This window comes from Aphelocoma coerulescens, chromosome 3 (genome assembly GCF_041296385.1).
Source record: "Aphelocoma coerulescens isolate FSJ_1873_10779 chromosome 3, UR_Acoe_1.0, whole genome shotgun sequence".
In the NCBI taxonomy this organism is placed as follows: domain Eukaryota; kingdom Metazoa; phylum Chordata; class Aves; order Passeriformes; family Corvidae; genus Aphelocoma; species Aphelocoma coerulescens.
In genome coordinates, this window is record NC_091016.1 from 62,352,984 (window position 1) to 62,374,587 (window position 21,604).

General features: G+C 44.5%; 1 protein-coding gene across 1 annotated transcript in view; it reads left to right on the top strand.

Moving 5' to 3' along the window:
• Positions 1-376: 376 nt before the first annotated feature.
• AIG1 (androgen induced 1) overlaps positions 377-21,604 on the top strand; it is a 131,090-nt gene continuing 109,862 nt past the window's right edge. The window contains exon 1 of the mRNA XM_069010549.1: positions 377-684. Coding sequence (XP_068866650.1) covers positions 544-684 — 141 coding nt within the window. The 5' untranslated portion in view covers positions 377-543. The remainder of the gene's footprint in view (positions 685-21,604) is intronic.

Consider the following 21,604-nt stretch of genomic DNA (forward strand, 5'->3'; position numbering starts at 1 on the left):
CGGGCGTCCCCGGCCGCGCTCCCGCCGCCGGGGCGGAGGCACTTGCTCAGCCGGGCCATTGTCAGCGCCGGCCGCTGGGGAAGGGTCGCCCTCCCCGGGGGCACACACGAGACACAGCGTTCCTCCGAGCAAGGATATTACAACCCGTAATTGCTGACCCATTGTAGTTCTCGCTTGAAAACCGGCAGGCAGCCGGGTTCTGCAATTAACTCGTGTTCACATTGGCGTCCCTCCGCTCCCTCGGGAACGGCCCGGCCGCGGAGCTGAAGCTCGGGAGCGCGCCGAGCCCGCCCGCCCGGCCGCGGCCGCCGCTGCCGGCCGGCCCTGCGGCCCCCCTGCCCCGCGCCGCCGCCGCCGCACCGCGCGGGCCCTGCGCTCCGCCCCGGCCGGGGCCGTGGGGGCGCTCGGAGTCCCGCCCGCACGGCGCGCACACACACACACAGGGATACACACACACGCCGGGACACACGGACACACACACACGGTGACACGGGGACACAGACACGGACGCAGGCACACGGAAGCGCACCCCGCGCCGCAAACATGGCGCTGGTGCCCTGCCAGGTGCTGCGCGCCGCCATCCTCCTGTCCTATTGCTCCATCCTGTGCAATTACAAGGCCATTGACATGCCCGCGCATCAGACCTATGGAGGCAGCTGGAAATTTCTGACCTTCATAGACCTGGTAAGTGCCCCCGGCGGCGGCCGTGGCCCTGCCCCCTCCCTCGGGCTGCCCGTGGAGCGGCCGCGGCCCGGGCGCATCGCGGCCCCCGGCGCTCGACGGCTTCGCCATGCGGTGACCTTAAAGCGGGGCGGCGACATGTTGGGGCTGCAGGGCCGGCCGTGAGAGGAGCCAGCCGGACACCGCGGAGCCGGGTGGTTTGAACGGAGAGAGGCACGGACAAAGCCGAGCGGCTGCTGCGTGTCAGCAGCCGTGGGGAAGGTGCGCCTGACGGCCTGTTACCCACGCCAGTGCTGATGATGTGTTTCGGCTTTTCTAATGGCCGACAGTGAACACCAGAACCTGCTGGCCCAGCATCTGGCTCCCGTGTGCTGTCAAAATAAAATATATGTCTTCCTCCCTTTGGCCCTTCTGAGGAATTCATCCGTGACAGGTGCAAGTGTGTCAGTGATGCAGAAAGTGCCAGGCAACTCCAACTTGCTAGATCCAGTTAGTTTTGGTTGCAAATCCATAAACGAGTGTATGAAATAAAAGACGTATCATTTCATCATATTTCTTCGTAAGGGTCCAGATCTGGAAGAGTCACCAGCATGCTGGCCTGCTGGAGAACACCAGGTGCTAGCCAGAGCTATTTTTAATCTGAGCTTCCTAGGCTTGCTGCCTCCGCAACAAGTGTTCCCTTAGTGCAGGTGGGAGGAGAGGGGGCGGGGGGAAGAGAGGAGATGGGAGGAGAAACTTGGTTTCTGGCTCGGAAATATGATAGCCAACTTAAACCTAGTACCTATATCAAAATATATTTTTTTCTTTGTATCCATGGTGTAATTAGGTGAGAAATTTTGCGGCTCCAACTCAGTTACTGAAAAGTCCCAAAATGCAAGTATTTCAGTGCCTCCCAGTGATAACACCTTTCAGAACTTCACTGTAGATTCACAAGTATTGCTGCTATTGCCTACAGAAGTGATATTGGCTCAATAGGTTGAGTTTGTGGGCTTGGAGAGCAAACTCAAACCCTAGTAGCCAAGCAGGTCAAGTGTGGAAATTTCTGTATCAGGATTAAGGATCACTGAGGTCCATATTTTATATGCAGAGAAGAAGCATCAATTGTATTTTTCACTTAGCCAGGATAATTTTTTTTTTTTTTTGTAGGTGCAAAAATTTGCTGGAGCTCTGAGGATTGACAGCAGTAACTAGTGCTTTTACTGGAACTGTAAATTGGTGTCTTAAGGCTTGATGTTTCTCTGCAGGACAAACTAGAATCTATTTTTTTTTTCCTTTTGGGCTGCTGAACAGTACTGTCTCTAATATTGGTTAATAGAAGTTAGCATAAAATCTGAGTAAGTTAGGGGGGTAGCTGTTGACTTCAATAACAGTTGAACTTGAAGTGAACCAGCTAAAGCTAAAAGCTGATAATCTCTTTGAGTCTCCTTCACCTTTTTCTCTTTTCTCCTAGCCCTGACAGCTACTTGGGGACTAAGTCAACCAGGGCTGTCACACAGTTTACAAATTTAACTGTAAATGATAGTCATCATTTCCCAAAAATTATAGCCTTGTCTATGGCAAGTTCACTTGGACTTTTCCATCAAACCATGTACATTGTTCAGGCTACTTCTGTCAGGGCTCAAAAGATCAAGGTAAATATGTAGTGCTTTCTAAAGTATCTAGAACAGTTATCAACTGCAGCTAGTAATGTCTGTCCTTTAGCTAATAGTTGCCCTGTGTTTCTCACAGTCAAGCCCAGTAGTTGAGAAAAGGTTTAGCAATTTCTTAGTCTTCAATCCTTCGAAATAACACACAATTCAAGGGCTTGAATGCATTTCTCAGTGACTAGCCAGCACACAGACCTCTCCACTTGCTGACAATATTTCCTTATGTCCAAATGGCCCTGCTACCATCTTATGTAAGCAAATCTATCTTTCTGTTCCCTGGGACAACTGGGAGACTTGACGAAACAAAAACAGTTAGATTCCTGAGGAGGATACCAGGAGGCATGGTTGGAGGATGTTAGGCACATCTCCAAAATCCTGTATCTTGCCTAAGTCTTGCAAATCTCTTCCATAAGTTTCAGTTTGCTCAGCCATGTGCACTGTTCCTGTGTCAGTCACATTCAAAGGCTGTCTAGACAAAATATCATCAATGCCAGAGTCTTGGCAGACGTGTGTTCTTGCTACAGATTGTACCTCCACAAACAGAGATTTCATCTTTGACATCACAGAAGCACGTAGAAGTTCTTTCTGCTTCCAAAAACTGCTACCAGTTTTTGAGAAAGTCAGTTTATGACTTGAATCTGAAAAGTAATTTGAAATTTTTTCCATCTGTCCATTTGTAAAGGGATGTTCTTTCCAGTCTCAGCATCCATAAATCTCTTGGAGTTTTAAGTAGCTGACTTTGCGAGGTGCTGTGGGAAATGATTTACAGTTATTCGCAGGTAATACCCTTTTGAATTGAATTATGAAAATCTAGTAGTTTGGACTCTAAAACACAGGACAGTAAAACATTATAAGTGTATGCAGTGATTTGAACAGTAGACTTTGAGCCCTCACACTGTTCACAAAGTTGAGCATTATGAGGAAGTTGTTTAATACAAATGTAATTTGCTGGTCCATCCAAAGTATTTTGGATGTTCTTATCTAAGAAATGTTTTGGATGCCAGTGCTCATTCTTAATCTCTCCTGTCCTTGAATTAGGAAAGAAAATAAGTGCAACCGATGAGTTATTCTGATGACTTACAGGGTTTTTTTCACTTGCAAATGTGGTGGCAACATTCCCTACAACACCTGTGTCAGTGGAATATTTTTGTGGTTTATGAAGCAAATGCACAGGCAATATGTTTTGACATTACACTCAAGTTGCTTCTGACTGTTGCAACTAATAGTAATATCTCCAGACTTTCTTCTTGGTATAGAGAGGTGGTAGATACTTACCCTCCTTCTTCAAAAGGTGGTAAAGATACCTGACTAGGACCTGTGTATTACAAAGCCCACACAGAAAAGAGAGCAGTGTCTTCTTTCTCATGTATAGAGTGGAAAACCAAGGTATGAAGAGGTAAAGAGTTGCTGCCAAAATCAGTCGGTGGCCCCAGCAAATGGAATTATGGAACTGAATATTCAGGCTAGTTCAAAACTACCTGCTGCTTTCATTTAAACTCAAAACACAAACCAAGCCTCGAGGTTAGTTCCTGTGAAAACAGCAAAGAATTGGATTCAGATGGGCTATTTCAAGAGATGGGCCTAAAATTTCTTGTATAGCTGCCTTTGTTTAACTCAGATTCACCATTTTGTGCTTTACTAGTAGAATGCTGCAGGACAGCACTGTCCTGTGCCACATCCCATAAATTCATTGTTGAGCCTCATAGCTGAAAGTTAAGGTAGGCCAGAAATGATGCCAGCAAACGTGATTCTTTGCAACAAGTTTGTCAGCTATGTAAATCCCTCAGAAATTTTCCTTACTCAGTTCTGTAGGTACTTGAAGTAGCTGGATTAAAGGTTATAGTACTTGGTTGCAAGATAACTAGGTCATCCTGCATACACTGCAATCACACACTTGCCTTTATAAATACACATTTGTTGAGGAATCCATTGCACCAACTTGTTTAAAAGTTGCTATTGCATTTTATTCTTCAGTTTCTCTTGGATCTCTTACTGTTGGTGGGAGAGGAGGCAAAAACAAATAGAATTTGTCTTCTGGAATAAAGTGGAGCCTGTGGGTGCCAGAAGAAGACCAAATCTACTTTTTGTGTTTGGGTTGTGTGCAATAATTAGCAGGAAGGCAACTTCGAGTTAAAATAAGTATGTACCTCCTTAGTAAGGGATGTGCTGATCTAAATGGCTTGTAGTTTTCATTGTGCAGTTTCTCTGGAAACGTTATTCCTCAAAGAAAGTAGAGTAAACCAAGATATTAGTGCACATGTATTAACAAATCTATGGGGTTTTGGTTTTGTATTTTATAATCCTAAGGTCTCTGATAGGCTGCACAGAGACAAAAAGCAAGGCCAGATTTTTGGAAGCAGTCTCAAGTGTTGTGTTTTATGATTAATGGTCATAAAATTAATGGTCCCATTTTGAATATCAGAATATTAACCTGGGTATTCCTGTGACTTGATTCAGGGCAGCCAAACCTAGAGAGGAACAGATTTTGCTCATATATAAATCTGCCTGATGTTATACATTTATTATTCTCTTGAAAAAAATGGCAGGATGTCTGTGTGAACTTTTATCATTGTCTGGCAGATTGAGTTCTACAAAAAACAGGTATGTGCTCTGTTCCCAGCACATATTTTTTGCCAGTAAATGCTGTATTTTTTTTCAGAAAACACATTTAGATTTAGTTTGATTAAGTTCAAATAAGTGATCAGAGCTTAGTTCCTTGTCTTTGAAACTTTCAGAGGGCCATGTTATCAACAGGACTAGAAACTCGAGTTGTTAGACTTACAATTTATTTATTTATTTAGTGTATTAGTTATTAAATTATGTGGGATGCAGTTACTAGACAGCAAAAAAAGGTATCAACAAAGCACTGTGAAAAATTTTTGGTGATTTGTGCCAAATTTTAATTTAGTCAAGCTGATAGGAAATAAAATGACCAGAAAATACTAGAGGCCAAAAGTTTCAGAATTAAGGAATAATAAACTGTACCATTGGTGTATTATCTGAAATTGAGCAAGTTTCACTGCTAGCTATATGGGTTACACTTGCCATAAGCAGAGGACAAAAGTGAAAACAGATCCCACACTCTATGGAAGATAACAATTTACAGTATTTCCTTTTACAGTATTTCCTTTAGTAAAATAAATTTCACCTTCTGCTTTCCTTTTTCATCATCTGTAAAGTTACCCTGATACTCAAGTGCTTTATGGCTTCTGAGTGAAAAGATTACAGAAGTGTAAAATATTACTGTGTATTATTCCCAGCAGTAATTTACCATCATATCTAAATATCTTTGTGGTCTTAGTATAGCAGAGAACACAGTCAATGGAGAATTTATCAGTTTACATAGAAAGGGATTGCTTTTTTAGGAATAACAAGGTGAGGTTTTTTAATGATACTTAATATATTTGAGAGAAAAGGCAACAATATACATAGGAGAGACTTTTAAGTGTTTCAGAGCTTTTTTTTTTTTTACTCTCAGGCTGTAAACATGTCTGGGGAACAGTAATGTATAGTGCTGTCGATGCAGTAATAAAAATATAATAGTATCACCCTTTTTTTATTCATAGACCCGTGTTTTCCATTTGCCATTGTTGGTAGCACTATTACAAATTGAGTGGAATTTTCAGCACTACATGAAAGTGTTCCGTTTTCACATTGCATTAGTCTGCCTTTATTTTACAATTGTACTTAAGTATGAGGTACATTTAATTTGGGAATTCTCAGGGAAGTTATGGCTGTCTTGAACTATTTGTGTTGGCAGTGGGGTTGGCAGCATAAAGCAGGAGAATGGAAGAGAGAAAAAATTGGGATCACTTTCTATGATGATATATTTAACTAATGTCAATAATATTATTTTAGAACTTGGAGTAGGTAAGTGGTACATAACAGTGCTGTATTTTACACCAGTGTACAGCCTGTAGAGTTTTGCCAGAACAGTTTCAAATGATGACAACTTAAAGAAATTGGTTTAGTAGTCTTTCTGTTGCCCTTTGAAAAACATCCTATTTACTTAAGTTGTATTACAGTTGAATTATTTTCTTTCAAATTTTATTATAGTGGTAAGGGTAATTCAGATAATCTTATATGCCTTCATATGGCAAAATTGTTTTAAACAATTAGTTTAAACAAGGACAACACATCTCGTGTTCTATGTTAGTGTTCTTTGCTGAAGTTATTCGGGTTCTGAGCTGTCCTAATCCATTGTGAATATGAGTATATAAAAATTATTTAATCAATGTATTTTTGACCTTATATTTGTGTTATGTTAATGCAGCCATGTGAGTTCATACAAGAAATAAATTCTGGAAGATTGACCTCCTTGAGGTATATAACCTATATACCTAGGTGTATAACCTATCAAATAATATTATTTACCAGTATAGAAAATTGCAAATGTAGTGTTTTAAATTAAATATATTTGTAATAAAAATCAAATTCCGCTTGATTCTTTGCAGTTACATGAACCTTAGGATATACAAAGACTTGTAGGGTAGATGTCCATGTGGGTAGTTACTTGTTTTGTCCTTAGGCTGAAAAAGAAGAAAAAGAAACTTGATCATCTGAAAACTGCGAAACCCTCACATGATAAAAACATTTTATTATTGGTGTGATGGAAATCTCAAATGTGCTAATATGCCACTGTACAACAAAACTGAAGTTGATCTAAAAGTAAAAAAAAAAAAAAAACCAAACAAAAAAACAACAAACCATTATGAAATTACAAAACCCTCACAACCCTCACATTCCACAGATATAAGTTTGCAGATTTGAATAAAGTAAAACCACAATAGAATCTAATAAAAAAAAATAGGCCATTCTGCCATGTATTGAACACAATATATTAGATCCATTGTGGAGGATTATGCTGAGTGTGTATATACCTGAACAAACCAATAAAAACAATCTTAGATTCCTTCCATTAGATGAAGTATTTTCTGTGCTGCAACCCTCCGTATCTAATAATAGGTTATGTGAGTGCCTGCATATCCTAATGCAATATTTAGAAAACATTTTTCTAATTGTGCTACTTTAATATAGACTCTGATATTGGGAGAAGCTCAGCGTGGGTGGAGAATTCCTTGTCATTTGGAGTTCTAATTGCTAATGCAATTCCAGACAGTAAATGTAAAAAAGATCACCACCAGTGGCAGGTTTGTCTGCTTTCTGCAGAATTCAGGAGTGAAATAAGTATTGGTGTATAAGAAAGTTCACACTGGATATTTCTGTACTTGAAATAAGTGATGTTACTGCTTGCAAAACATCAAACTCCTTTCAGTGTAGGTTTTTGGAGGATGGGGTTTAAGTATTTGAGTTTGAGGCCTAGTCTTCTCATCTTTATGTTCTGCTATATTTAGATATATGGATATATATATATATGGCATATAAGGTAGAAACAAAATTGACAATTGACTTACTTTGTAGACCAGCTCTTTGAATGGGTGAATATGAAAAGCTTTCATCCTTCCAATGAAAGCTTTTCCAAATTTTGTCTTATTTACCAGCATTTATTTGTATAATTACATCTTCCCTGTACTGTATTTTCCAAGGCTCTGAATTTGTTGCTAGTCTTCAAAGCCTTGCAGGCTTTGTTCCATTACTCTTACTATGTATAATGCAAGATTTTTTTCAACTCAGCATAGTTAAATATGCTGCCACTGAAAAAGCTGGGTTTAACTTCAGTGGATGGAAAAGTTAACCCAAGTCTGAAGCAAACAAAATCTGTTGGAAGCTAAAGTAAAACTTCCAGACTTTTCAGACAGGAAGAAACTAAAGTAAATTAAAATTTATAAGCATGTTTTGTTAAGACTTAAAAACAAGCCTCTTTCCCAATTAGAACTGTGATTAAGCTTTTTCTTTTTTTTTTAATATTGCAAAGTTGCTTTTATACTGCAAATTGTGGGGATTCTGTTGGTTGAAAACAGCCTAAACTTGTGTGAAATGTTAGGGGAAGATATTGATTATCTGATATTACTAATTTTCATTTGTATGAAGGCTCCTTCTGGCAACTTAGCTAAATCCATGCAATTTTCCCTTGAGAATTTGAAAGTAACATTTGAATGCCTCTAGTTGCATTCCCTGAACATCTTGTCTTGCCACTGCCCTTGCAAGCATCCAGTTTACGGTAGGTTTTCCAAACAAATATGCAAAAGGCGCAATTATGTAATAGTTTCCACTTAGATCTGTGTGTAGCTGACATGGTTCAGGTATTTTTGCCGCAGTTGTCTGTCAGGTTAGTTGTTTTAAAGTGCATGAGTAGCTTAAAACAAAACTAGTACTGCTGCATTTTTCCTAGCTGAATATTAGGTGTCCTGGTAGAGTAGAATGTTCAGGAGAGCAGGATGTAAAATCCCTCACTGATTCCTTCCTTACTTGTAAAGCAACGCACGAGCAGTGGTGTGTTTTTGCTATTAATTAGTCTAAGTGAAACAATTTAAGAGGCTGAATCTTAACTCTACAAATGCTGCTAGACTCTTCAGACTGTTTGAGCTGCTTGTGCAGGGAGGGACCTAGCTGAGAATTTAAAGGGATTGATTGGCTCATTTTTAATTTCAGGCAGTGCTGTCTGTATTTGTGTATTTTTTTAAACCTAGTGGTTTGTGTACCTGAGGGTAAATTCACTTTTTTCTTCCCTATATTTGCATATATTTTGTCATGTGTCTTGAAGCCTTCTGGTCCTGGCAGCACATAAGTAACAAATCATTATTTATTATTATTGCTAATATTATTAGAATTCAGTAGGAGTGGGAGTTCCACATGCAAAGCACAGGTGGCATATGTTCCTAAATGTACTTGATCAGATGCAAGAGGAAGAAAAAGAAACTGCTGACTTTAAGTGCTTCTCTATGAGTTAGTAAAATGCAAGAATACAGAAGGGATGTTCTCCCTGCGAGGCGCTTAACAAGTTTGTGCCTGAAGTGGTGGAAGCATTTCATACTGCTGATGTTGGGGCAAGTGGCTGATCCTGAGGCACTGCAGTGGGGCCCTTGACCATGGAGAAGACACAAGTCATTTATGGCCAGTGCTTGCTCAGGCTCAGCTGTGTAAAGAAAGGAAGTAGGGAAGTGAGAGATAAAAGGAATCATACATGACAGCACTTTGTACCTGGGGCATGTAGGTGACAGAGTGCACCATGCTGACCAGTCTTGTGTTGTGACAAACAGGTATTTAGGTATTTGACTGCTGGCTATGAGGACAAAGTGAGGGAAAGCAAGGGGTGGCGATACAGGGTGGCTGGTATTTCTTGGCTAAACCAGCGTATGTTAGCTCCCTCAGACTTTCCTCCTTTCCTTTTCCTCTCTGTCATTTCTTCCTCCCACACACCCACACAGTCTCCCCACACAACCCCCCTGGCTGGGGACACTGGTGCCAGAGCACCACTTCCCTGCGCATACGTGTTTGGCTTAGCACACTCTGCTCAGCGCAGGGTGCTTGCAAAGCTTGTCCCTAGTTAGAAGCCATATGCACTGACAGATGCAGAGGTCCCCATTTGCTGTTCACTTAAGCTTACAAACAAATTGAGACTCCATGCTGTGAAAACTTTCTTAACCTGGGTTTACTTGTTCTGTCTATGTTCCAAGGACTGTAGACACAATTGTCTGCATTCCGGTAGGTCCCAGGAAGTGAGTCCCAAGAACGTGTGAGTCACGATGGAAACCTCTGCTGTGTGGAACTGCAAGGCACTGTATTTTAAACTGGACATTTAGGAGGCTGTCTCGGTTTGAAAGACAGGTGTCTGCTAAGGAAGGCAGAAGCCTCCCTTGGAGTGGCAGATGTAACCCCTTTCCCTCTGAGTTATTATAATTTTGAAATCAAGGGTCTTTAGGCAGAGATGTGGGAAAATAGGAATAACAGTTCTTTACTATATATATATATATATATATATATATATATATAACTAGTCAAACAAAACAACAACAACTATGACAGTAACAGCAAACACAAACCCAGTCCCGGCCTTTTCGGCTGTCAGGCTATTTCCCCTCGGGTGCAGTTCCGCTTGCAGCCGACAGGGATCGCTGGCGGCTCCCGGTGAGCAGGGCAGGTGCGATGGTTCCCCCGCGGCTGCAGGGGGCGCTCCGGAGCGAGCTCGGGGAACACGCGGCTGCTCTGGCGCCCTGGGATCCCGGGGAAGGATGGAACAAAGGAGCTTCAGAAACCGGTGGGCAGCTGGTCCCGGGTTCTCGGAAACAGCAGGCTGGACTGGTAGGCTGGAGCGGCAGGCACAAACACAAATCCCGGGTGGCAGACGAGATGTATCCAAAAGGGGAACCCCCCGGGGCTCCAGGCAGGCAGGGTAAGCACGGCTACAGCGTAGCGAAGGCTCGAAGCAGCAGCGGGGCGGGCGGCCACAGCCCAGCCTCCAGCAGGGCAGGGAAAAGCAGCTTTGGGATCCCCGGTGTTGTTCCCAGCAGAAAGGAAAGACGCCGAAAACGGGAACCAGCAGCTCTTCTCTCCGCGGCTTCTCTCTCCAGACGCTGAGAGCGAACTGAACTGCCCGCCAGGTGAGAACAAAAGCCTGGCCGGGCCCTTTTGTCTTTCTTAAGTATGGCTATTTATCTCCTAGCAACATGCTATGGGAAAAAATTCCTTTAACAGAAAAAAAACTAGGACTAAACTGAAACCCCAACATTATCCACCCCGAATTTTTTTCCATACTAACATGTTACATGAAACTTAACTTTTTAACCATATAAATACAAGCATCACCTAAATTATATACATATGTACATGCTGATACTGATACAAGTACAGAGCCATGGGTAGTTCACCCTAAAACAAGGTCCCCTTGAGGTATGCATCGGGTCTCTCCATCCCTTTGCATCACCCACCAGGTACAACCTGGTCCCTGAGCAAAAACAACCCCACGGATGGGTTTGTCTTTGCTCAAGGCAGACTTTACCCAAACAGTTTTTCCAAGCATACCTCTCATGTGCACCACTGGAACCTTATCCCCATCTGTTGTTTGTAGGGGTTCGGATTGGGCAGGGCCGGCTCGGCTGGTGGAGCCTCGGGTGTTAACTAACCAGGTGGCTTTTGCTAAATGCACCTCCCAGTTTTTGAAACTCCCCCCACCCAGTGCCTTCAAGGTGGTTTTAAGCAGTCCATTACACCGCTCAACCTTCCCAGCTGCTGGTGCATGGTAAGGGATGTGGTACACCCACTCAATGCCATGTTCTCTAGCCCAGGTGTTTATAAGGCTGTTCTTGAAGTGAGTCCCATTGTCAGATTCAATCCTCTCAGGGGTACCATGCCTCCAAAGGACTTGCTTTTCAAGGCCCAGGATGGTGTTCCGGGCAGTAGCGTGAGGCACAGGGTAGGTCTCCAGCCATCCTGTGGTGGCTTCTACCATTGTGAGCACATGGCGCTTGCCTTGGCGGGTTTGAGGCAGTGTGATGTAATCAACCTGCCAGGCCTCCCCATACTTGTATTTGGACCACCGCCCACCATACCACAGGGGCTTCACCCGCTTGGCCTGCTTGATCGCAGCGCATGTCTCACAGTCATGGATGACCTGGGAGATACTGTCCATGGTCAGATCCACCCCTCGGTCTCGTGCCCACTTATAGGTGGCATCTCTGCCCTGATGGCCTGAGGCATCATGGGCCCATCGAGCTAAGAACAACTCTCCTTTATGTTGCCAATCCAGGTCTATCTGGGACACCTCTATTTTCGCAGCCTGATCTACCTGCTTGTTATTACGATGTTCTTCATTAGCCCGGCTCTTGGGAATGTGAGCATCTACATGACGGACCTTCACAGATAGCTTCTCTACTCGAGCGGCAATGTCTTTCCACTCCTCAGCAGCCCAGATTGGTTTTCCTCTGCGCTGCCATTTTGCCTTATTCCACCTTTCCAGCCAACCCCACAGAGCATTGGCTACCATCCATGAATCAGTGTAAAGGTAGAGCTTTGGCCACTTCTCTCTTTCAGCAATGTCCAGAGCTAATTGAACGGCTTTGAGTTCAGCAAATTGGCTCGATCCACCTTCTCCTTCCGTAGCCTGTGCAACTTGTCGTGTGGGGCTCCATACAGCGGCTTTCCATTTCCGGCTAGCGCCTACAATTCGGCAGGAACCATCAGTGAAGAGGGCATATTGTCTTTCACTCTCTGGTAGCTCGTTGTATGGTGGGGCTTCTTCGGCACGCGTCACCTGCTCCTCTTCTTCTTCAGAAGATAACCCAAAAGTCTCACCTTCTGGCCAGTTCGTAATTATTTCCAAGATCCCAGGGCGACTTGGGTTTCCAATTCGGGCGCGCTGCGTGATGAGGGCGATCCATTTGCTCCAAGTAGCATCAGTGGCGTGATGTGTGGAGGGAACCTTTCCTTTGAACATCCACCCCAGCACCGGTAGTCGGGGTGCCAGGAGGAGTTGTGCCTCAGTTCCAATTACCTCTGAGGCAGCTTGGACTCCTTCATAGGCTGCCAAGATTTCTTTCTCTGTGGGAGTGTAGTTGGCTTCGGACCCTCTGTAGCTTCGGCTCCAGAATCCCAGCGGTCGGCCACGAGTCTCACCAGGCACCTTCTGCCAGAGGCTCCAGGACAGACCATTGTTCCCGGCTGCAGAGTAGAGCACGTTCTTCACCTCTGGTCCTGTCCTGACTGGGCCAAGGGCTACGGCGTGAGCGATTTCCTGCTTGATCTGGGCAAAGGCTTGCTGCTGTTCAGGGCCCCAGTGGAAATCGTTCTTCTTGCGGGTAACCAGGTAAAGAGGACTCACAATCTGGCTGTACTCGGGAATGTGCATCCTCCAGAAACCTATGGCGCCTAGGAAAGCTTGTGTTTCCTTCTTGTTGGTTGGTGGAGACATCGCAGTGATCTTATTGATGACCTCAGTGGGAATCTGACGCCGTCCATCTTGCCACTTCACTCCCAGGAACTGGATCTCTCGGGCAGGCCCCTTGACTTTGCTCTTCTTGATGGCGAAACCAGCTTTTAGGAGAATTTGGATTATTCTCTCTCCTTTCTCAAACACTTCTGTTGCGGTGTTCCCCCACACAATGATGTCATCAATGTACTGCAGATGTTCTGGGGCCTCACCCTTTTCCAGTGCAGCCTGGATCAGTCCATGGCAGATGGTGGGACTGTGCTTCCACCCCTGGGGCAGTCGGTTCCAGGTGTACTGCACACCCCTCCAGGTGAAAGCAAACTGAGGCCTGCACTCTGCTGCCAGAGGAATGGAGAAAAATGCATTGGCAATGTCAATAGTGGCATACCACTTTGCTGCTTTGGACTCCAGCTCATACTGGAGCTCCAACATGTCGGGCACAGCAGCGCTCAGCGGTGGAGTCACTTCATTCAAGCCACGATAGTCCACAGTCAATCTCCATTCCCCATCAGACTTGCGCACAGGCCAAATGGGGCTGTTGAAGGGTGAGTGGGTCTTGCTGACCACCCCTTGGCTCTCCAGCTCACGAATCATCTTGTGGATGGGAATCACAGCATCTCGATTCGTCCGATACTGCCGGCGGTGCACTGTCGAGGTGGCAATTGGCACTCGTTGCTCTTCCACTTTCAGGAGCCCAACTGCAGAAGGATTCTCAGACAGTCCGGACAGGGTGTTCAACTGCCTAATGCCCTCTGCCTCCACAGCAGCAATCCCAAACGCCCACCTGAGTCCCTTTGGGTCTTTGTAATAGCCATTCCGGAGGAAGTCTATGCCCAGAATACACGGGGCCTCTGGGCCGGTCACAATCGGATGCTTTTGCCACTCCTTCCCAGTCAGGCTCACCTCAGCTTCCAAAAGGGTCAACTGCTGTGATCCCCCGGTCACCCCAGCAATGGATACAGGTTCTGCCCCCACATGTCCCGATGGCATTAAAGTACACTGTGCCCCAGTATCAACCAATGCATCATATTTTTGTGGCTCTGATGTGCCAGGCCATCGGATCCACACTGTCCAGAAAACCCGGTTCTCCCGTGCCTCTTCCTGGCTAGAGGCAGGGCCCCTCTAGCCCTGGTTATCATTCTTTCCCTGGGCATACATACTAGAGGTACCTTCGAGGGGATCTGACATATCATCCTCCTGTCTGTAATACCTGGCAGCTCGGTCACGGGAGGCTGAGGCTACTTTCACCTTAGCGGAACCCCCTCGGTTAGTGCCTCCCTCCTTGAGTTCACGCACCCGCGCTGCCAGGACAGAGGTAGGTTTCCCATCCCACCTTCTCATGTCTTCCCCATGCTCACACAGGAAAAACCACAGCTCAGCTCGTGGGGTGTACCCTCTCTCTCTAGCAGGGGGACGACGGGCTCTGACCTGGGGGCCTGTGACTCGCACTGGTGCCACACTGACCTTCCTCATCTCCTCCCTTATCTCCTTTATCTCCTCTTTGAGGTCCTGGACCACAGCAGAGACATGAGTTTTCAGTGGACCATTGACCATACTGTCATAATTCCTGAGCTTGTTGGCAACAGAGCCCACTGTTTCTCGGTTATTGTCAGCATCAATGGTTGCAATGAAGGTGGTGTATTGCGATGGCCCTAGTCTTGCCAGGTTCCACATCATCTGTCCTGTGCACCTGACCTTATCGGGGTCATTACCGTGCTGTCCATCCCTCCCAAAGAGTACCTCTAATACTGCCACCTCTCTTAGCTGTTGGATCCCTTCCTCAAGTGTCTTCCACTGCATTCTATGATGGTACTCCTGCATTCTCTCTTTGTGAATGAACCTTTCTCTCACACTCATTAAGAGCCGGTCCCAGAGAGAAAGGGGTCCTGGCTCCCTCACAAATACCTGGTTCACACCTGGGTCCTGGGTCAACGATCCCAGATACCTTGCCTCACCACTATCCAGTTGCACACTTGTGCCCATAAGGTCCCAAACCCGAAGCAGCCAGGTGGTATAAGGCTCACGCCCCCTTCGCACAATGTCGTCTCGCATACCACGGAGACTGTCGTACGAGAGGGACTCAATGATGATTTCTGGCTCTGGCTCCCCTGCTGGTTGTGAGGGCCCTGGTTCCCCATCATCATTAACTGGTCGTACTGATTTGGTCTTACACTTCCTCCTTTGCACAGGGGCGACTGCTGCTGGCTGTACTTGTCCTTGGGGTTCAGCTGAAACCTGGGCGGTTGTAACATCTGTGGGTTCCACTGCTGCACCATCGGACTCACCCTCTTTGGGGCAGGGAGAGGTTTTTTCACTAGCTGAGGAGGTGTATTCCCTTAGCAATTGGCATATCCCCTGGTGCACCTGGCCCATCTCCTGGCGCACCTGGCCCATCTCCTGGCATATCTCCTTGCGCACCTGGCCCATCTCCTGGCACATCTCCTGCATCCCTTTCGCCAGTACCCCCACCCATTTCGGGTAGTCCATTTCTGAGGTGGGCTGTTGGGCGGTATCAGGCTGTGGGGCAGGGTCTCTAGTGTCTGGGGCTGTGTCAGGCTCTGGGGCTGAATCAGGCTCTGGGGTAGGATCTCTAGTGTCTGGGGCTGTGTCAGGTTCCGGGGCAGGATCAGGCTCTGGGGTAGGAACTCTACTCTCTGGGGCCATGTCAGGTTCTGGGGCAGGGTCAGGCTCCGGGGCAGGATCTCTAGTCTCTGGGGCTGGTGTCTGGGTAGTTATCCAAGCCAATCTCAACTTATCCTTGAATGCTAAATAGAGTAGGCCTACCAGCAGCAGGTGGTTAGTATTCAGAGGGAATCTAAACCCTTCAAAAATTGATGGGGTGGGTCCAAATAACTGGTTGAGGGGTTGGGGGAAAACTTCCCCTGGTGTCATTTCCTCACAGAAGGTACCATTGTTAACATAACCCCAAAAACATGAGCTCAGTGTGTGATAGCCGTTTATCCACGTGCCCACATTCCGGAGGAAGTTAAAAACCCATGAATTCCTCACCTTCTCGACCCATAGCACAAGCTGGATAACAGCAATGGTAGCCTTAGTGAGAGGACCCATATTCAAGTAGGGAGCTGCAAAGGGGAAGAATATAGCCACGGCCACATGCCACCCGAACCAGGGCAAAGTAGACCACATAGTGCTGCCTACCAAGGTTCCTATATCCAACACACAAACTTAAGTTATTCAGGAACTGTTATTCCTTTTTCACCTCTCTCTCTTAATGCCCTCAGGCCCCACGGTTGGGCGCCAAGATCTGTCTCGGTTTGAAAGACAGGTGTCTGCTAAGGAAGGCAGAAGCCTCCCTTGGAGTGGCAGATGTAACCCCTTTCCCTCTGAGTTATTATAATTTTGAAATCAAGGGTCTTTAGGCAGAGATGTGGGAAAATAGGAATAACAGTTCTTTACTATATATATATATATATATATATATATATATATAACTAGTCAAACAAAACAACAACAACTATGACAGTAACAGCAAACACAAACCCAGTCCCGGCCTTTTCGGCTGTCAGGCTATTTCCCCTCGGGTGCAGTTCCGCTTGCAGCCGACAGGGATCGCTGGCGGCTCCCGGTGAGCAGGGCAGGTGCGATGGTTCCCCCGCGGCTGCAGGGGGCGCTCCGGAGCGAGCTCGGGGAACACGCGGCTGCTCTGGCGCCCTGGGATCCCGGGGAAGGATGGAACAAAGGAGCTTCAGAAACCGGTGGGCAGCTGGTCCCGGGTTCTCGGAAACAGCAGGCTGGACTGGTAGGCTGGAGCGGCAGGCACAAACACAAATCCCGGGTGGCAGACGAGATGTATCCAAAAGGGGAACCCCCCGGGGCTCCAGGCAGGCAGGGTAAGCACGGCTACAGCGTAGCGAAGGCTCGAAGCAGCAGCGGGGCGGGCGGCCACAGCCCAGCCTCCAGCAGGGCAGGGAAAAGCAGCTTTGGGATCCCCGGTGTTGTTCCCAGCAGAAAGGAAAGACGCCGAAAACGGGAACCAGCAGCTCTTCTCTCCGCGGCTTCTCTCTCCAGACGCTGAGAGCGAACTGAACTGCCCGCCAGGTGAGAACAAAAGCCTGGCCGGGCCCTTTTGTCTTTCTTAAGTATGGCTATTTATCTCCTAGCAACATGCTATGGGAAAAAATTCCTTTAACAGAAAAAAAACTAGGACTAAACTGAAACCCCAACAGAGGCTGAAAGGGATTTCGGGTTTTTGGGTGTGGATATACATCTTTGTGTACATTCGATATAATAGTTATTTACTTATGCTGCACATTATTTGAAAATACCAACCTGTTTGTAAGAACTACTCTGTTCCATAGCCTCTCCATATGCTGTGCATATCTCAGAGTAAATTAGTCTGCTACTACTGAAGTCAGTTTAGGTGACCAATTAATGAACTATGGGTCGAAGATTACAGTGGGCCAAGATGCTGTTCAAGTTTTTCAGTGTTAGCTGTAGAGGACAGGAGAGAGTAGACAGCTTTTGGGTCAGCTGTCTCATGACCTACCATGGCTAGAAAGGGATATTCCTGTATTTATCAAGGATGTTTCTAATTCTAATACATTATTATGGAAGATTAGCATTCAAATCTCCTTGACTCATTGCCAGAATAATTTCAGAAGCTAGACACCTCTGGTTTTCCATAGATTGTATTCTATGTTATTAAGTCCTATGTCATTTCAGGCTAAGTTTTATTTTCCTTTTCTCGTGGTTCGGGGCAGAAGCTACTTAAAATTATTACCAAATATTACCAAAATAATTCAAAGCTGTTTTGTTCCTTATTAATTACAAGGCTGAGTTCAAATGACAAGATGTTTTTAATGACATTTTAGAAATGCATTTTAGAAAAGGGTGGAGGAACCTCTTGTTACTTTGAGGATTTGGGCCAGTGGGATCTGAACTTCTTGATTTTAAGATTCAACCTGCAACATAAAAGCAAAATATGGATGTTTCTGAGGGTGTGCAAGGGATGAGTCTGTTCATCCACTGCTGGCTTTGTCAGTGAAAGTGCTGCCACTTTGCCGTGATCCGTTTGTGCCCCTTATCTCCCAGACAGGCTCTCAGTTACAAGTTGCTGTCAGCTATCAGTGTATTTTCTGCCTTTTTTTTTTCCTTATAGGAATCCCCCTGTTTGATATCTCTGTCCCTGTTCTAATATATTCTAACCCAGCAGTCTCCTTGATCTTTCAGCTCTGCTCCGCAGTTCCAATTGCACAACCAGTCCTCTTCCAGAAGCCTGTGTTTTCCTGTCAAGTGCTGCTTTTCTTACCCACCTACTCCTTACACTCCTTCCCCACCATTCACACATACTGTCTTTCCCCCCAGTGCATTCACTTTCATGTATTCTTCTGCATCCTCACCCTGTCTTTCCCAAATACCAGACCTACTCAATGTCATTCATTCTCTTGTGTTTTTAAAGCAGCTTGTATAGACCCAAACCAATAAAAAATAAGCCATCTTCCGTTCGAAAAACTTGATCTTGGTGTGGTGTGGCCTTAAATAAACTAGTTTGGAAATTATGCTGTTACATAAGACTCTTAGCTTTGCTTTCTGTTTTTGAACAAGTTTTTAAGCATCCTGGTTACAGGAAAAAAAAGCCTGTAAGTGTTAAGCATAATGGATCATGATCCTAATGTTTATTATGGTGTTAAAATCTTGTCATTTCTTGGTAGTCCGCCATTCAATTTTTTTATGATAAAATTTCCAATTCAGAAGCAGGTCCTTGATAGAAACTAATGTTTAACATGAAAAATCAAAATTATGTACAGAATCAGCAATCAGTATTTATTCAGACATTTTCTTTTTTTTTTTAATGTACTTGTTTTAAATGAGATACTGAAATTATTTAAATTGTATTTTATATTTCCTAATAGGAAAACCTGTCTTTTAACAATCATATTGAAATCTACTACTTTCAGTGAGATGAACAAAAATATTTTTGAACATTGCTTAGCTTGTCAGCTATTACTGGTATTAATAGAAGAAGCTTCTTTTTTTTCACGTGAACATATATAAGTTCTTATGCCTTGTTTGTGGGTGTGAATTTTGGTTGTATGCAGACACACCTGGTGCAATTTAGGAGTAAGGAAAGAGAGAAATACACATTTCACAGTAACTTTCTTCTCAAACCCACATGAAAACATACTCATTTTTGTTAGAGGTTACTGGATGCAGATGAGCCTGCTGTGGCTCCACTCCCCCATGTCCAACCACAAGCAAGACTGAACACCTGCCCAGTGGACACATACAAAGGCAGAAGTGTAAAATCAGGTTGCCTCTAATCCAGGTCAATACAAATAAAATTCTGATTGGACTAGGTGGTTTAGAGTCAGTATCTTTTAAATATGTCAGCCAGGACGTCAAGTGATGTTTGGAACAAGGAGTGCTCAACATACGACCCACCTAGAGTCTGTATCCTGCCTAGTTAGCCTTCCTGTGCTGAACACAGGGCTGGGCAGCAGTCAGAGGGCTATGTTACGATGGGAGCACTTTGGTCTTGATGCCACTTCTGTCAGAGTCCAGCCCTACCACGGGGTTTGACCTGCGTGGCACATCACTGGAACCACTTTTCACAACTACCTCATGATAAAATGTCACAGGAGGTCTGTACATCTCGCAAAGGTCTAGATCTGCAGAGATATTTTGATATTACTTCTAACAGCTATTGGGAAGGTAGCAAAGATCTTGATCTAGAGGGGTATTTTGATGTTACTTTTGACAGATGATGGGAAGATAGTCTCTCTGTATTATTCACATGTGTTCTGCCTAGTTTGGACAGGAGTTGAGGTCAGACTCCCAGTTCTGGGAGATACAAAGCATCCATATATGCATGTGACTTAGAAATATGTGATTTTTCAGCAAATTGCAAGATAAGACAAAAAATACTGAAGGAGGTTTTTTCTGTATTTTTTTTAATGACTCTTCTGGTATGATTTTAAATTTAGAAATTATGTATTTGTTCCAGATGGGAAGAAAAAAAATAAATCTCACAATTTCTTATGAGGAAAAAGATTTGGAAAAAGTATTTCAAATTTATGGTTTCAGTGCATTTGAACTGATGAAGTGAAAACAAGACATTTGATTGTCTTCATTAAAATAGTCAGACAAAACTGTGTTGCAAAGGAATCAGCCATTGCAGTGAGCAATTGTTATTCAGAAATATTTTGTCAGCACTATTAATTGAAAATGTGTTAAATTTTCCTTTAGCAAGGGATAGATTGATGTAACAAGAGGACCATAACCCTGAAAGTTGTGACTTAATCATAAATATTACCTTATTTCATAGGAATTGTACCTATGCTGTGTGAGATGGTCAATGCAAACCTAAATTTGAAATACAAAAGTGAGAGTCAGAGGTGGATGTGATAAATCCAAGCCCAGAAAATAACTGAACAACTGTTTAACCTTTCTTCTTTTTTTCTTTTAAGTATGTACAGCTTGATTACAGGGATTAATAAGTATTTTGAAGAAGGAACCAAAAGATAATAATATGGTGCAAGAGGAGGTCATTTCTGGCCAGTCTTTCCCTCGTAGACCTTGTACTTTGCTTGTCTTGTTTCTTGTGCTAAGTGAATGTGACCAAACAGTATTTGCCAGACAAAGAATTGTAGTGATGGAGGCAAACATGTTTTGTAAGATACTTATTTGCATGGTGTGCCTGTATCTCAGGGTGTATTTTCAAACAAGGTCTCTTTGGCTAGGCTGTGGTGCAGACAGCCTTGAGCTCTCATTCTGAATCACTCCGGTGTCTTCGTGCTGGTCTCAAATGTATATATCTAGTGTGAGAGAAGACATATCCTTGATACTCAGAATTCCATAGAGTAAACTGACCTTTTTAAAGGACTCGTTTTAAGCCAGGTAGATGGGGATTCAGCATTCTGAATCAGACCTGGAACAGACCCATCTTTTATTAATATAATGTCTTCTGATTTACTGCAGGAAGACACTGAAATGATTAAGTGTACCGGCAGTCTGCATAAAATGCCTGGGTGACCTCCGAAGCACTATGATAAATATCAAAGAAAAAATTTTAAACCTGTATGATCAGCTTAAGGAAAATTAAGGCCATATCTCAGTTTGTTGGAAATGCTCTTAAAGTAGGAAGACAGGTAGTGCCTGCAGAGTGGCAGAAGATCTAGGTCACATCTTTTTCCGTAAGACCTAAATGAATGAGTATGCTGCGTGGAAAGTATCTTTCCACTGGAGTTTGCTTTGCAGTTTTTCTCCTTGGTGGTCTTCCCAAAGGAAAGCATTGGTAAATAGTATAAACAGCTGATTGACCGTTCTAAATGATCAATCTTCTCTGTTTTCTTTAGGGATGCTTACATGTGTACCATCTCCTTTGTTCTCCTTATTCCAAGAAAGAAGCAGTCACACACAGATAAGAGATCTTCTGAAAAAAATTAACATCTTCTGATAGCAAGTGTCTTACTAAAATTCCTTTGTAGTGCCG